This window comes from Argentina silus, assembly GCF_951799395.1.
Source record: "Argentina silus genome assembly, chromosome: 1".
NCBI lineage: Eukaryota > Metazoa > Chordata > Actinopteri > Argentiniformes > Argentinidae > Argentina > Argentina silus.
The window spans coordinates 13,539,024-13,552,963 of record NC_139655.1 but is presented as its reverse complement, the minus strand read 5'-3'; the positions used below and the strand labels follow the sequence as shown (position 1 = coordinate 13,552,963).

General features: G+C 45.7%; 1 protein-coding gene across 1 annotated transcript in view; it reads left to right on the top strand.

The window, feature by feature from the left end:
- The first annotated feature begins 4,844 nt into the window (after positions 1–4,844).
- The window catches only part of LOC310812398 (diacylglycerol kinase eta), a 37,514-nt gene continuing 28,418 nt past the window's right edge, over positions 4,845–13,940 (top strand). The window contains exons 1-2 of the mRNA XM_083680936.1: positions 4,845–4,920; positions 6,147–6,420. Of these exons, the coding sequence (XP_083537062.1) occupies positions 6,232–6,420 (189 nt within the window). The 5' untranslated portion in view covers positions 4,845–4,920; positions 6,147–6,231. The remainder of the gene's footprint in view (positions 4,921–6,146; positions 6,421–13,940) is intronic.

The following is a 13,940-nucleotide window of genomic DNA, read 5'->3' as shown; positions in this document are numbered from 1 at the left end:
AGAGAGTTAGAGAGAGAGAGAGAGAGAGAGAGAGAGAGAGAGAGAGAGAGAGAGAGAGAAAGCCAGAGGCTAATGGAGCTAAGGTCAGATATTAAAATCCTGGACATCCTGGAGACAATCCTGGAGAACACCTCAGTAGTCTGCTTTGGCTCTAGCAAAGCCCCAGTCTGATATTTCTGCTCTTATTTTCAGCCGATACAAAGCGGATGCAAGTCCAAACGCAGGCCTATTGGCAATTTGTGTCAGCAGTAACAGGAGAAAATACCACTGTGTTGTAGCACTGTCTCATCTGCTCTCACGTGGGTGGAGGAACGGTAAATAGAGGCATGTTCATGACAATAAGCAGGTCAAAATCTGGCCTTGAAAGAAACACAAATATTTCAGACACGCTCCCTAAGTGCCACCTCCAGTGCCCCTGCCAGTGCCCGCATTTGCGCTAAGAATGTTTTTTACAGCATTAAAATATAGCCCTTAGAGTTTACATTCAGGAGACAGTGTGTATGAGCGTGCGTGCGTGCGTGCGTGCGTGCGTGCGTGCGTGCGTGCGTGCGTGCGTGCGTGCGTGCGTGCGTGCGTGCACATAGGCCCTACAGGCCCTTTTCATACTTGAGTCATCTTATCCAGAGCGACTTACAATAAGTACATGTGTCTAAAGTAGGTGAATTAACTGTACTGCACAATCATCACAGAACCTTCTATGAGAATAGTTGCTAGCAGCAGCCACGGTGCTGTAGAAAGCTAGCAGCAGCACGGTGCTGTAGAAAGCTAGCAGCAGCACGGTGCTGTAGAAAGCTAGCAGCAGCACGGTGCTGTAGAAAGCTAGCAGCAGCCACGGTGCTGTAGAAAGCTAGCAGCAGCACGGTGCTGTAGAAAGCTAGCACTGTTAACAGTTCTAGAGAGAGGGAAGCAAACAGTTATTAGTCATCTATTACTATTCGTAACTATCATCTTTCCTGTCTCTGGATGAATGTAAATACATCAGGAGAGTCCAATTCCACTCTCCTCCTCCCATAACACAAAACAATCTGAGATTTCACACAACTACTGTTATCTAGATCAACAGTGTTGAGTTTGCTTTGTTGTTTCTCAACCTGTCAACGATTATAGTGTGTAGTCTATGGGCATGACTAAAACATACAACCTCTGTGTCGCCCAACTAGCTTGAAAGAAAAATGGCAGAGAATATGGATGTCTGCTATCTAAGATAGCTGTAGTATGGATGTATTGATTGGCAGTCAACCATGTTTATGCATATGGAGAGACATGGACCATCAATGTGAAAAGCAGATGAGATTCATCATTCACCAGGATGGTGTGTGTGGGCTGTGTTCCATTTTCACTGTGCATCCTACACACATATGCACGGATGCGTGCACCCGCACACACACACACACACACACACATATGCACGCATACACGTGTACACATGACTCCTTACATAACAACCATCTGTTGTTGTAAATGTAGTTAGTCATTTACTGTTAATTACAGTGTAATTGAAGTTAAAGTTTCATAGTGTGCTAACTGGAGCAAAAGGTGAACACCTTCACACCTTCACACCTCCAGTTGTCTTTATATAACTATGACCAGCCACAGGGCCACACATAGAGACACATGGTTGTAGATACAGCCCTGCTTCAGGAGATGCTGAAGCAGCCCTGCATCAGGGGAGGCTGAAGCAGGGCTGTATCAGGGGAGGCTGAAGCAGGGCTGTATCAGGGGAGGCTGGTGGAGGCAGAAAAGGAGGACTGGCTCATTGGAACACGTGGAATGGAATGAGGAATGATTTTGATACCATTCCTCATTCCATTCCGTATCATCACCAGCCTACCACGAGCCTCCCCTGGCCTGCATATGCAGTTGATATCAACACTCTCAGAAAAAAAGTGTTCTTACATGAAACATGAAAGGGTTCCAAAAGTGCTATACAAGAGGGACAGCCTAAGAACCCCTTTTGGTTCTAGGTAGAACCTTTTTTCTAAGAGAGTTTTTTTTTTTTTACTTTACATATTCAGATACAGTTCATGCATGGCCAAATGAATCCTAAACACTGAGCAAATACATCAAAGTAGAGTAACCATGAACACATATTGAGTTCTCATGGCAACCAGTATCTCAACAGGAGAAGCCCCTCTCAACAATGGTGCCATTGTCTTGTAATCTAATATGCTTGTTTACTGTGTAGTTGTAGCCTGCAATCTGGGTTGGGAAAGATATTCTGCTGTGCAAATATGTTTCCTCATTTTAAAGTGTACTTTTTGCATGCATATACTTAAATGCTAATAATAAAAGTCATTCATAATGACCATTTGATAATGATCATTTCAATATGCCACAGAAGCCTATTGAAACCAGGGCCTAATGTTAAGACGAAAACAAAAGCAACAAAGATATAACTAAAATGTTCCTAAAATAGATTCGTTCATGGACTGAAGCCTACAGTCAAAGCTGTAAAGCTTCAATCGAACGATGATGGATGTTTGTTTTCTGCAGGCTTTTGTGCGGGGAGAAGAGAGAGGCGCTCTAGAACGTCTCCTCTCTCCCCTTTTGTTTTCTCCTGCAGATGACGCGCAGAACGCTCGGGACACGGTCTTTGATCGCCGCCAACTGTCTGGCAGCTCGTAGGGAACGATCAATTGCCTCTGGGCGCCTTCACTACAGAGCCTTCTCTCTCTCTCTCTCTCTCTCTCTCTCTCTCTCTCTCTCTCTCTCTTTCTTTCTTTTTCTCTCTCTCTCTCTCCCCTATCTCTCTCTTTCTTTCTCTCTCTCTCTCTCTCCCCTATCTCTATTTCTTTCTCTCTCTCTCTCTCTCTCTCTCTCCCCTATCTCTCTCTTTCTTTCTCTCTCTCCCACGCTCGCTCATTACCATTAACGCCTAGATCATAACATCTCTTTGATCACGAGGGGAATCACAGACGGTTAATAATTAATGTTAAATGTAAAAAAAAAAAATGAAGCGATTGACTTCACTAGCAATTATCACTGTAATCACTGTAATCGCAGTCATTATCCATGATGTTCCATTGTTCCTTGTCTTTTCTCTTTTCTACAAAGATGGCATGTAACACAACTAAAACACACAGTGGGTGAATGAAAAATGTATGTTTCCCGAAATGAGGCCTCTCAAACACATAATTAAAATCATCTCAGATCTGTGCTCAATTAAATAAGCAGTACAGTTATACAAAACCAACACTAGGGGGAAGCAACGACCCGCATGGTGCATATACATTTAGTGCCATCAGGTTCTGCCTGAGAAGGATGCCCTTGACACTGATCTAAGGTCAGTTTTGCGTCCTCTCTGATCCTCTGTTTTACTTGCCTATATTTTATTGTCCTTTATTATTCCTGTTTCTATTGTTTTTCTTTTTATTGTAAAGCGCATTGTGTTGCAAATTTTGTACAAAATATGCTATACAAATAAAGTTATATTTGATGTGATTTGACTGGGATGATGAAGATCAGGACAGACACAGAGAGAGATGGCTGGGTAACATGGGGAGGTGTTGCATCTGATTTTGTCATAGTTGGCACTGCGATTTCCTGTTTGCTTGTGAAACTGAAAAAAAAATCTTGACATCCTGTGAGCCCCTTATTATAAAACAAAGCCCCCCATGATACAGAGAATATGCCAGAATATGTGTGTGTGTGTGTGTGTGTGTGTGTGTGTGTGTGTGTGTGTGTGTGCTGAGAGTGTGCATATGGTTATACAGTATGTGTGCAGCAACTAGCAAGGTGTTCTATTTTTAGCTCTTACCTATCTTGACAGGAAGAGAGAGGGAGACAGAAAAAGAGGACAGAGAGATGGAGACAGGGAGAGAGAGTGAAAGAGAGAGAGGAATGAAAAAAGGCAAGACAGACAGACAGACGGACAGCAAATGAGTCAGAGAGAGAGACAGAGAGAGAGAAAGAGAGAGAACCAAACCTTTCCCTCTCCTCCTCCTCCTTTTAAATCCCACCATGCTGCCCCATTCCTCCCCCTTCTCTCCCTCCCTTCTCCCCCAACTCCTCCAATCCCCATGTTGTCAAGGGCAACCAACTGAAAGAGCGGACACTACTGTATACCAGGATCAGTTGATTGAAAGGTGAGTCAAGCAGGTGTGTGTGTGTGTGTGTGTGTGTGTGTGTGTGTGTGCGTGTGCGTGTGCGTGTGTGTGTGTGTGTACTAGCCACTGGCTTGGCAGTAGCTGACCATAAGGACAGAAGTGATGATATATGCCAGCCATAAGATCACTAGTCATTAGATGACCACGGTAAATAGCACACGTGTTGTGATGCAAAGAACTGCAGGTAGTAGTTGATGTAAACATTATGATCTAGATTGGTTGGAAATTAGGCTGGAGAAAGGGTTTGGACGGGTGATGGTGTGGGGGCAGGGGTGTTTTTGGATTGAGGGGAGAGGGATTAGTGTGGAGTCGACCAGAGGATGTAACACAATATGAACAACAGTAAAACCTCTACCGGTGCTGCATGGTGATAGTGACCACCTGTCGTTGTCGCTCTAGCGGAACAGGTGAGGCGCGTCATAAGAACCACATGGACTCCGTCAGAGAGCGACGGTCTGTTGGCATGCTCGGCTAATTTCACATACATATTTGATTAACTGTAAAGAAAAAAAATACAATTACGCGGTGCGACGCCGCGCGGCGGGGGTGTTACGTATTTGCGCTCCTCCGTTTAACCTCGGAAGGGCGACCAAGACGATTCAGCAGCTTGCATTCTCACAGCCTAGCTCTCATCTCTGCTCCCCCCTCTCCTCTCCTCCTCCCCTCTCCCACCTGATTCAAATCCGATCCGATGCGATGCGTATGAGTGTCTCTGTGAGCGAGAGCCGGAGAATTGACAGTGCCCAGTCGTGAGGGAGCCAAGAGACAGTGACCCAGGCCGGGCATCAGAAGCGGGAGACACCGCTGTAGGAAGGTAAATATTGTATCGGCTCATGTAGATGCATGCAGGGGTAGGCAACGGTGTTCTTATCCATTACGTTTCAACGAGGCAGGTCGGTTTGATTTAGACAACATCCGAGCGCCCATGAACGTCGCCGGCGAGGCACTATTAACTACATTGTCACCACTACTATGTCAGCGGATGGTTTGACAAATCAATTATTTATGATATTATTGAAATCCATGTTTCTGCCACGTCTCGCTCCCGCTTTATTAATGATCTCAACGGAATGAACGATGAAACGTGCCGCTCGTGAGCTGCCAGCCAGGCGCGCGCGACTGCCTGTTGTGCCTCGGTAAGAAAAAAAAAATGAAGGTTAGGTTATAATATGTGATTTGATATTTCTTGACATTTCTTTAAGCCGATTAAAATGCTTTTTAAAATTTATTTATTTTATTTATTTTATTTTAACATAGACTGTTACTACTGTAACGCATGCTATGTAGCTTATTGTAGTCTTTGCTTTTATGGTTTGGCGCTGTTTGACTTGGCTATAGGCTATAGGTGCAGAGGTGGATAGCAACGCGTCCGTTTAAATTCAGAAAGCCGACACCAAGGAAACACGAATACACAAACATGTACAGTCTGTCAGGTGTTATGTGGGCGTCCATTGGACTGCAGGTGTCCGGGGAGAAATGTCACATGTACAGTAATCAACGACATTGATTTATGCTGCAATGTAGCCTAAATCATTTTAGGGACACTGCAAAATATGTGTGTGTGTGTGTGTGTGTGTGTGTGTGTGTGTGTGTGTGTGTGTGCGTGCGTGCGTGCGTGCGTGCGTGCGTGCGTGCGTGTGTGTGCGTGCGTGTGCGTGCGTGCATGTGTGTGTGTGCGCGTGTGTGTGTGTGTGTGTGCGCGTGTGAGTTATTATTAGGTTATTATTAGGCCCATCTCGGCCTATCCGTTTGTTTGATTAACAATTATAAACGCATGGGGAGGAAGCAACCGAAACACACATATCGACCACTGTATCAGTTTGCGTAAATGCACTACTCTTTTTTTATAATTGACCGCAGGCCTACCACATCGCATCACGTCACGACGATAAGCGAAAAAGGGGAACCTACGAAGAGAGTGAAGCCGCTACCATTTCAACAGTTTCTCACAAGTTCAAGAGCGGCTAAAGAAGTTGCAGCGACGGTTTGAAACTCGAGCTCCACTCTCTGTATCAAATATTAATTATTCATCTGTTTCAGAACTCGTCGGCGCCAGTGATTGACCGAGGAAGCGTGAAGAAAAGAGAGCTTGGTCGCACATCGCGTCTCCGTCTCCACAGTGGCCATGGCTTCTAAACCAAACCCCAATGTCCTCTACGTCCGAGAACCGCGGGAGTCCCTCACCTCGCAGGATTCTGACCGCCTAGCACAGGCCGAGGCCGGGGAAGAGTCCTCGGATAGCGACGGGGAGCCGGAGGAGACCTCACACAAGCTGATCCGAAAAGTTTCCACTTCGGGACAGATACGCGCCAAGGTAAGCGACTACAGTTTGGTGTGGTATTCTGTTTTGTATGTTTCCACAACTGTGGCTTCTTCAAGAGGGCACAGCCTTCAGAAGGTTGCATATACAGTAGATAGTTATTGTTTTTTCATGTAGCCTAACCCTAACCTTACCTCACAGTTTGTATAGGGTTAGGCCTAGGACTATTCCATATAACATGACCATATAGTGACATTATTTCAGAGCTTGATGTATAGCCCTTGACCTGGCTCAGCCTGTGTGTGTATGTCATTGTCTTGACTCGTAATAATTATCATTTTATCAGTGATTTCATCAATGCTCTTTACGAGACATTTGACAGACGCTACTTGTTTCCCGTTTGATCAGGGTGGATAAGCAACTGTCCGTGCGTCACTGCAAACATCCTAATTTACAGTCAATTGCATCATTACCAATAAGCTACACATTTTTGACACAGGATGTTTTAGTGTTTGTCTTAACTTGGCACTTTGCTAAAGGCCTGTTTCAGTGTGAGAAGTTCACTGCAGAATCTTAATAATCATCTCTCTAATGCACACACACACTCGCACACACACACACACACACACACACACACACACACACACACACACACACACACACACACACACACACACACACACACACACACACATCCCTCATCTGTAATTGATTAGTGTGAATAACACATAAACCTTGTTTTATATGGTAAAAACATTGACAGTGGTTGTGTTGAATGATGATAATTATTGATTGTCGGCCATAGGTCGTCAGAAATCAATATGAACCATACCTGTCACCCTGGTTGTCATAGTGATGTCATGCCAGTGTTTGTTCCTGGAACAGCTGCTAGATCAGTGACTCATTACCGGAATGGGGTTGTCTCAAATGACATGTTAGATGCTAAGTGGGATCCTTGGGACGACCCTACCCTTAACCCTAACCCAAACCTTACCCCTTATCTAACCTTGTTGAGACCAGGCTTTTCTCATTGGTAAAGCTTGGGGAAGTCCTTTGCAGAAATTAGCTACAAAGGGGTGGAAACCCGTTTTAAATGTTCGTTGCTCACAACACGTTAAACAAATCAAATACCTTGCTTGGGTGGATCTCCAAAAAAACAGAATTCCGTTTTTCCTTCAGGTTTTCTTCCATTTTCTTCAATGTTGCAAACTAGCATAGGCAACCAATCTGGAGTCAATCTGTGGAGTCCATCGAGGAAGGCCTGAGTGGAAGGCCAAACTACTAAGTATTTTATTCTATTAGTTAGTTTTTTCACTACTCTGAGCGTACTGAGTGCTACCTACATCTTGTATTTCCTACAAACCCTCTATCTCTATACCGGCAAATATCACAGTGTGCTTCCTCCCCATTCCTGTAATTTCATCCATCAAGAGGACACATCGACGCTACACCCCCACTCGCAACCCTTCCAATCTAATCTACCCACCATGCTCAACTGACCATGACCTCACTGTCGCAGGAGGACTTTGGAACTGCCAGTCAGCGGTCCGGAAAGCAGAGGCTATCTCAGCCTATGCCTGCTTCATGTCCCTCCACTTCCTTGCTCTCACAGAGACATGGATTACACCGGATAACACAGCTACTTCGGCAGCCCTCTCTGATGCCTACTCCTTTTCTCATTCACCTAGACTCTCTGGTCGAGGAGGAGGAACAGGACTCCTCATCTTGCCTAAGTGGTCACATAATGTCCTTCCCCTGTCACACCTGTCCATATCGACCTTCGAATTCCATGCTGTTTCTGTCAACTCCCCAGTCAAACTTCACATTGTTGTTATCTATCGTCTTCCAGGTCAGCTTGGCCACTTCTTAGATGAGATGGATGTCCTTCTCAACTTCTTCCCTGAGGACGGCACACCGTTCACACTACTGGGTGACTTCAACATCCAGTCGCAGAAGCTTCACTTGACCTTCTCTCCTCCTTCGGCCTTACCCTGTCCCACTCTCCTCCGACTCATAAGGCAGGCAATCAGCTCGACCTTGTCTTCACCAGATCCTCCCATACCTCCAACCTTACTGTTACCCCTCTTCCGACCGTTTCTGATCATCATTTTGTATCCTTCTCCCTTCCTCTCAAATCCTCCCCCTCCCAGTCAGTCTCTACCCACACTGTATCTTCTCGTCGTAACCTGCATACCCTCTCACTCACCACTCTCTCTTCCTCTGTCTTATCCGACCTACCCTCTGTTGTATCCTTCTCCCTTCTATCCACTGATGCAGCCTCCTCCACCCTCCTGTCCACACTTTCCTCATCCTTCAACTCTCTCTGTCCACAGACCTCAAGGCAGGCATGATCCTCTCCACGTGCTCCCTGGGTGTCTGAAACCCTGCAAGCTTGTAGAATAGGGCTCCGGGCAGCTGAGAGGAAATGGAGAAAAACTGGCCACCCTGATGACCTAGACCCTTATCTCTCTCTCCTCCTCAACTACATCTCATCTGCATCAGCTGCTAAAGCTTCTTATTACATTCCAAAATTCAATCCTCTGTGTCTGACCCAAGGAAACTGTTCTCCACATTTTCCTCACTCCTCAACCCACCTCCTCTCCATCCTCCCTCCTTCCTGTCTGCGGATGACTTTGTCACCTACTTTGAAAAGAAGGTTGATGACATCAGCAGCTCTTTCCTTCTACCTCTCACCAACACTGCTACCTCTCCTCCCAAACCCACTGCACTACACCCGGTCTCTTATTTATCAGATTTTCCCCCCCTCTCCCCTGATGATGTTCTAAAACTGGTCACATCCAAGCGGGCAACCACCTGCCCCCTCGATCCTATCCCCTCCCCCTTTCTCCAATCCATCTCCAAAGACCTCCTTCCGTTCCTTACCACCTTAATCAATTCCTCTCTATACACAGGATCTGTCCCAGCTGCCTTCAAGACAGCCAGAGTTAAGCTTCTTCTCAAGAAACCAACTCTTGACCCGTCTGTTGTCCATAACTACGGTATCCCTTCTCTCCTTCTTATCTAAAACCCTTGAACGTGCTGTCTCTAACCAACTGTCTCACTACCTCCTTCAGAATAACCTCCTTGACCCTCACCAATCCGGCTTTAAGGCTGGGCACTCTACTGAGACTGCTCTCCTTGCTGTCACAGAGACCCTCCACTCTGCTGAGCTTCCTCCCTCTCCTCTGTTCTTATTCTTCTGGACCTGTCTGCTGCATTCAACACAGTAAACCACCCGATCCTTCTCTCCGCCCTCTCAGAATTGGGCATCTCTGGCTCTGCACTCTCCTGGTTTGCATCCTACCTGGCCGATCGCTCTTACCAGGTGACGTGGAGAGGATCGCTGTCCTCTCCTCGAGCCCTCACCACTGGGGTCTGTCCTAGGGCCCTTACTGTTCTCCCTCTATACCAAATCTTTTGGCTCGGTAATTTCCTACCAATCTCCTACCACAGCTATGCAGATGACACTCAACTCTTTCTCTCTTTCCCCCCTTCTGACTCACAGGTGGCAACACATGTCTCTGTGTGTCTTGCAGACATTTCTGTTTGGATGTCAGCCCACCACCTCAAACTCAACCTTAACAAGACTGAGCTGCTCTTCCTCCCAGGGAAAGCCTGCCCTCTCCAAGACTTCTCCATCACAGTAGAGAACTCTACTGTGACCTCCTCCCATACAGCCAAGAACCTTAGGGTGATCCTTGACAACCACTTATCCTGTGTGGTGAATATCACAGCAACAGCACGCTCCTGTAGATTCTTCCTCTACAACATCAGAAGAATACGTCCATTCCTCACCAGAGAAGCAGCACAACTTTTGGTCCAAACACTTGTGATCTCTTGCCTTGACTACTGCAACGCACTCTTGGCCAGTCTCCTTGCCTCCACCATCAGGCCTCTGTAGCTTATCCAGAATGCTGCCGCCTGTCTGGTGTTCAATCTCCCCAAATTCTCCCATGTCACTCCCCTCCTCCGCACCCTTCACTGGCTCCCGGTAGCAGCTCGCATCAGATTCAAGACTCTGGTGCTCGCCTACCGGGCGGCAAAGGGAACAGCCCCTCCCTACTTGCAAGAAATGGTCAGCCCCCAAGCCCCTGCAAGATCACTCTGCTCTTCCACCTCGGCTGGCCACCTGGCACCGCCGCCTCTACGTGGATGCAGCAGCCGCACTACTCGGTCACAGCTTTTCACTGTCCTGGCGCCCTGCTGGTGGAATGAGCTTCCCACTGCTGTCATGACTGCAGAGTCACTACCAATCTTCCGCCGTATATTAAAGACCCATCTCTTCAGGATACATCTTAACGGTCCCTCCTAAAAACCTCTTCACCCCTACTACCCCCTGTACAAGTTTCTCTCCTGTTAATAAAAAAATAAATAATAATAAATCCTTCTTTGAGCATTGTGACTGCCTTATCTTATGATGACTGATGGATAGATGATTCACTTACTTAAACAAATGTATTTGTTGTAAGTCGCTTTGGATAAAGGCATCTGCTAAATGCCATAAATGTAAATGTAATGCAACCACTCTCTGCAAGATAGTCCTACCCAGTCAGAAAAGACGAGGCACACTACAACAAGCAATCATTCTACAGGCATGTGGGGGGAGGGCTCTTGGAATGTAACATCCAATGAAATTGCGAGCACATTCTCCCATCGCTCCATCCAGTTCAATCCAAGCCACAACAGCTAATCTAAAATTCTCCAAACCTAAAATAATTTAAAAAAAGTGATTTGTAAGGTATGGCAAAAAACAATGTGAGTGATTGGGGAACAACAACAAAAAAATCAGTCCCATTGTTTTTTTGCTAGCAGTGGCTAAAGTTAGCTGAAGTTAGCAGTGGCTATTTAAACAAGTCTGAACCATGGATTACAGTTTGTCCTGTCCCACTACTTTCAGGAGTAAGGAACCATCTGACTATAAGTTGTCAAATATTGAACTATCCCTTTCACCATAACCCTTAGCAAAACCTTAACACTAATCTTAACCCTTTACCTTAACCGGTTTTCATTTAAACTTCAATGGGGTGATGTCAGAGTCGGGCCGTTCCAAGCATCCCACCTAGTATTTACCCTTATTATATCCTCCACTTAAAGCACGCCTCTGGTCAGAACTGTACATAGTCTGGCTCTGACCCAAGAACAGCAGTGCACTCTATGATGAAAAGGTTATTATTAGAGACACAAACATTATGTCTTCTGTGACAAATGATCTATTGGTCTGTGCGTTTATTGATGATGTATCTATCAGCTATCAATCACAGGTAAAAGTGACTGGGGTTTGTGTTTCCACCCCCCTCAGCAGTGCTAATCACCTAATCAATATCAATGTAGCGATTGATGGGGTGCAAGATGGGGAGGGGGGGTAGTAGTTCACTCACAAGGAGACACTGATTATAAAGCTTAGTGGATAAGTGTGTGTGTGTGTGTGTGTGTGTGTGTGTGTGTGTGTGTGTGTGTGTGTGTGTGTGTGTGCGTGTGTGTGTGTGTGTGTGTGTGTGCGCATGTGTGTGTGTCCATATATATTTTGTTCTTCAAGCTCTGGGTTTGTCTCAACTAGTCATCCCAAAGCCTTTCTTCTTCTGACTGTGGCTATACAGTATAACTGATTAACATCTGTCCTCGACTCCTGAACCAGGTTTGAGCCAACATCTTGCAGACATGCAACGTTCAGACATGCAACATATGTGTGTGTTTGTGTGTGTGTGTGTGTGTGTGTGTGTGTGTGTGTGTGTGTGTGTGTGTGTGTGTGTGTGTGTGTGTGTGTGTGTGTGTGTGTGTGTGTGTGATGATTAATTTGTGTTTACCTGAGGTCACATGACTCAGATTAACCTCGTCATAGACCTGGGGATTTAGCCTCACTGATAACAGGCTGAGTGGATTAAAACTACACAACAATGGGAGTGTGTGTGTGTGTGTGTGTGTGTGTGTGTGTGTGTGTGTGTGTGTGTGTGTGTGTGTGTGTGTGTGTGTGTCTGTGTTAGGGTTGGGCGGGTGGAAGGGTTTACCGGTAGCATACGTTGTACAAGCTTACACAGCCACACAGTCCGTACCGTTGCCATTACACCCGCCAAGCACTGGAGCTGACGTTTATTGAATGAAGAAAATGGCATATGCATTGCGTAGAGAAAAAAGCTAGCAGCCAGTAACTAGTGTGAAGTGACCTGTTGACTTGGTGTGTGTGTGTGTGTGTGTGTGTACACCAAGAGCTGGCTTTATATGTGTAGCCAGTTAGCGAACGTAAGCAATGTAGAAGCTAGTCTTGTGTAGGTAAATTCTACTACCTGCCAAGCCCATGACAGAATACTACTTTGATTACTTTTGGTAATTGAATAGGCCACTAGATTGATCTTGTGAACATGCAGTAAAATACCGGATGAACACTTCTGTTACCTGGTGCACTCAGACTCTGGGTGCACTCATTTGATGAATCTGCGTGTGCTGCTGAGCCGGGTGGCACAAAGATTACACTTGGTATTGGATATTTTTTTTTACTGGTGTAGCAGGTATTTTGGTGGGAAGGTATACCAGTTTGTGTGTGTGTGTGTGTGTGTGTGTGTGTGTGTGTGTGTGTGTCTGTGGGGATGGATGGGTGTTGAGGGGGATTGGTGTGTGCAAAGATATAATATAGCATTTCCTAATTAATAAGTAATTGTTATATACTGTATATGTGGGCATGTGTTCATAATATTTGTGAGGGGGGGGTAGGGTGCAAGTGTGTGTGTGTGTGTGTGTGCACGTGTGTGTGTGTGCACTGTTGCCATATGTTTATGTACTGTATGTATGTGTGTGAAAATTAACACTGATTTGTTTTAACTCACACAGTACGCCAATTAAATAATTAAATACAAACACAAAGAGCCAGACCCCCCCCCCTCCTCTCTCTCTCTCTCCCCTCCACCCCCTCAGTGAGTCCCTAGTGTTTACATGCTCGTTAGCGCAGTGCTAAGTGTTATTAACTGTGACATATCATCTCAACATGATTGAATTAATCCTTTATCTCAATGGCACCAAATTCCCCACACGGATACAATGTAGCTACTCAGCTGTAGGATGCAGCTACTCATGCAGGTACACATGCAGGTACACATACAGGTACACATGCAGGTATACATGCAGGTACACATGCAGGTACACATACAGGTACACATGCAGGTACACATGCAGGTACACATACAGGTGTGAGTACACCTGTATGTACTTACATATGTGAGTACAGTAACTGGGCCTTGAATGGGTTTATATGATGTAGGTATGATAGTAGCTACAGATGAGCTGCTTTACAAGGTTCAGCCCCTTATCAGGAGTAGAAAGGTGAGGTAGAATATGGGCAGGCAGTTCAAAGTGTGTGTGTGTGTGTGTGTGTGTGTGTGTGTGCGTGTGTGCGTGCATGCGTGCATGCCTGTATAAACCTGTGTTCTTGGGTTTGTTACAACCCGGCTCGCGAGGGGAAAGGGAAGCAACATAAAACCAGATGGATTTGGTAAATTATAGTTATTTTATTAACAAGGAACTCGTTTTATAAAGGTAACAAGGGTGATACAGAATCAGCGACTACTACAATGGAAAAAAGGACC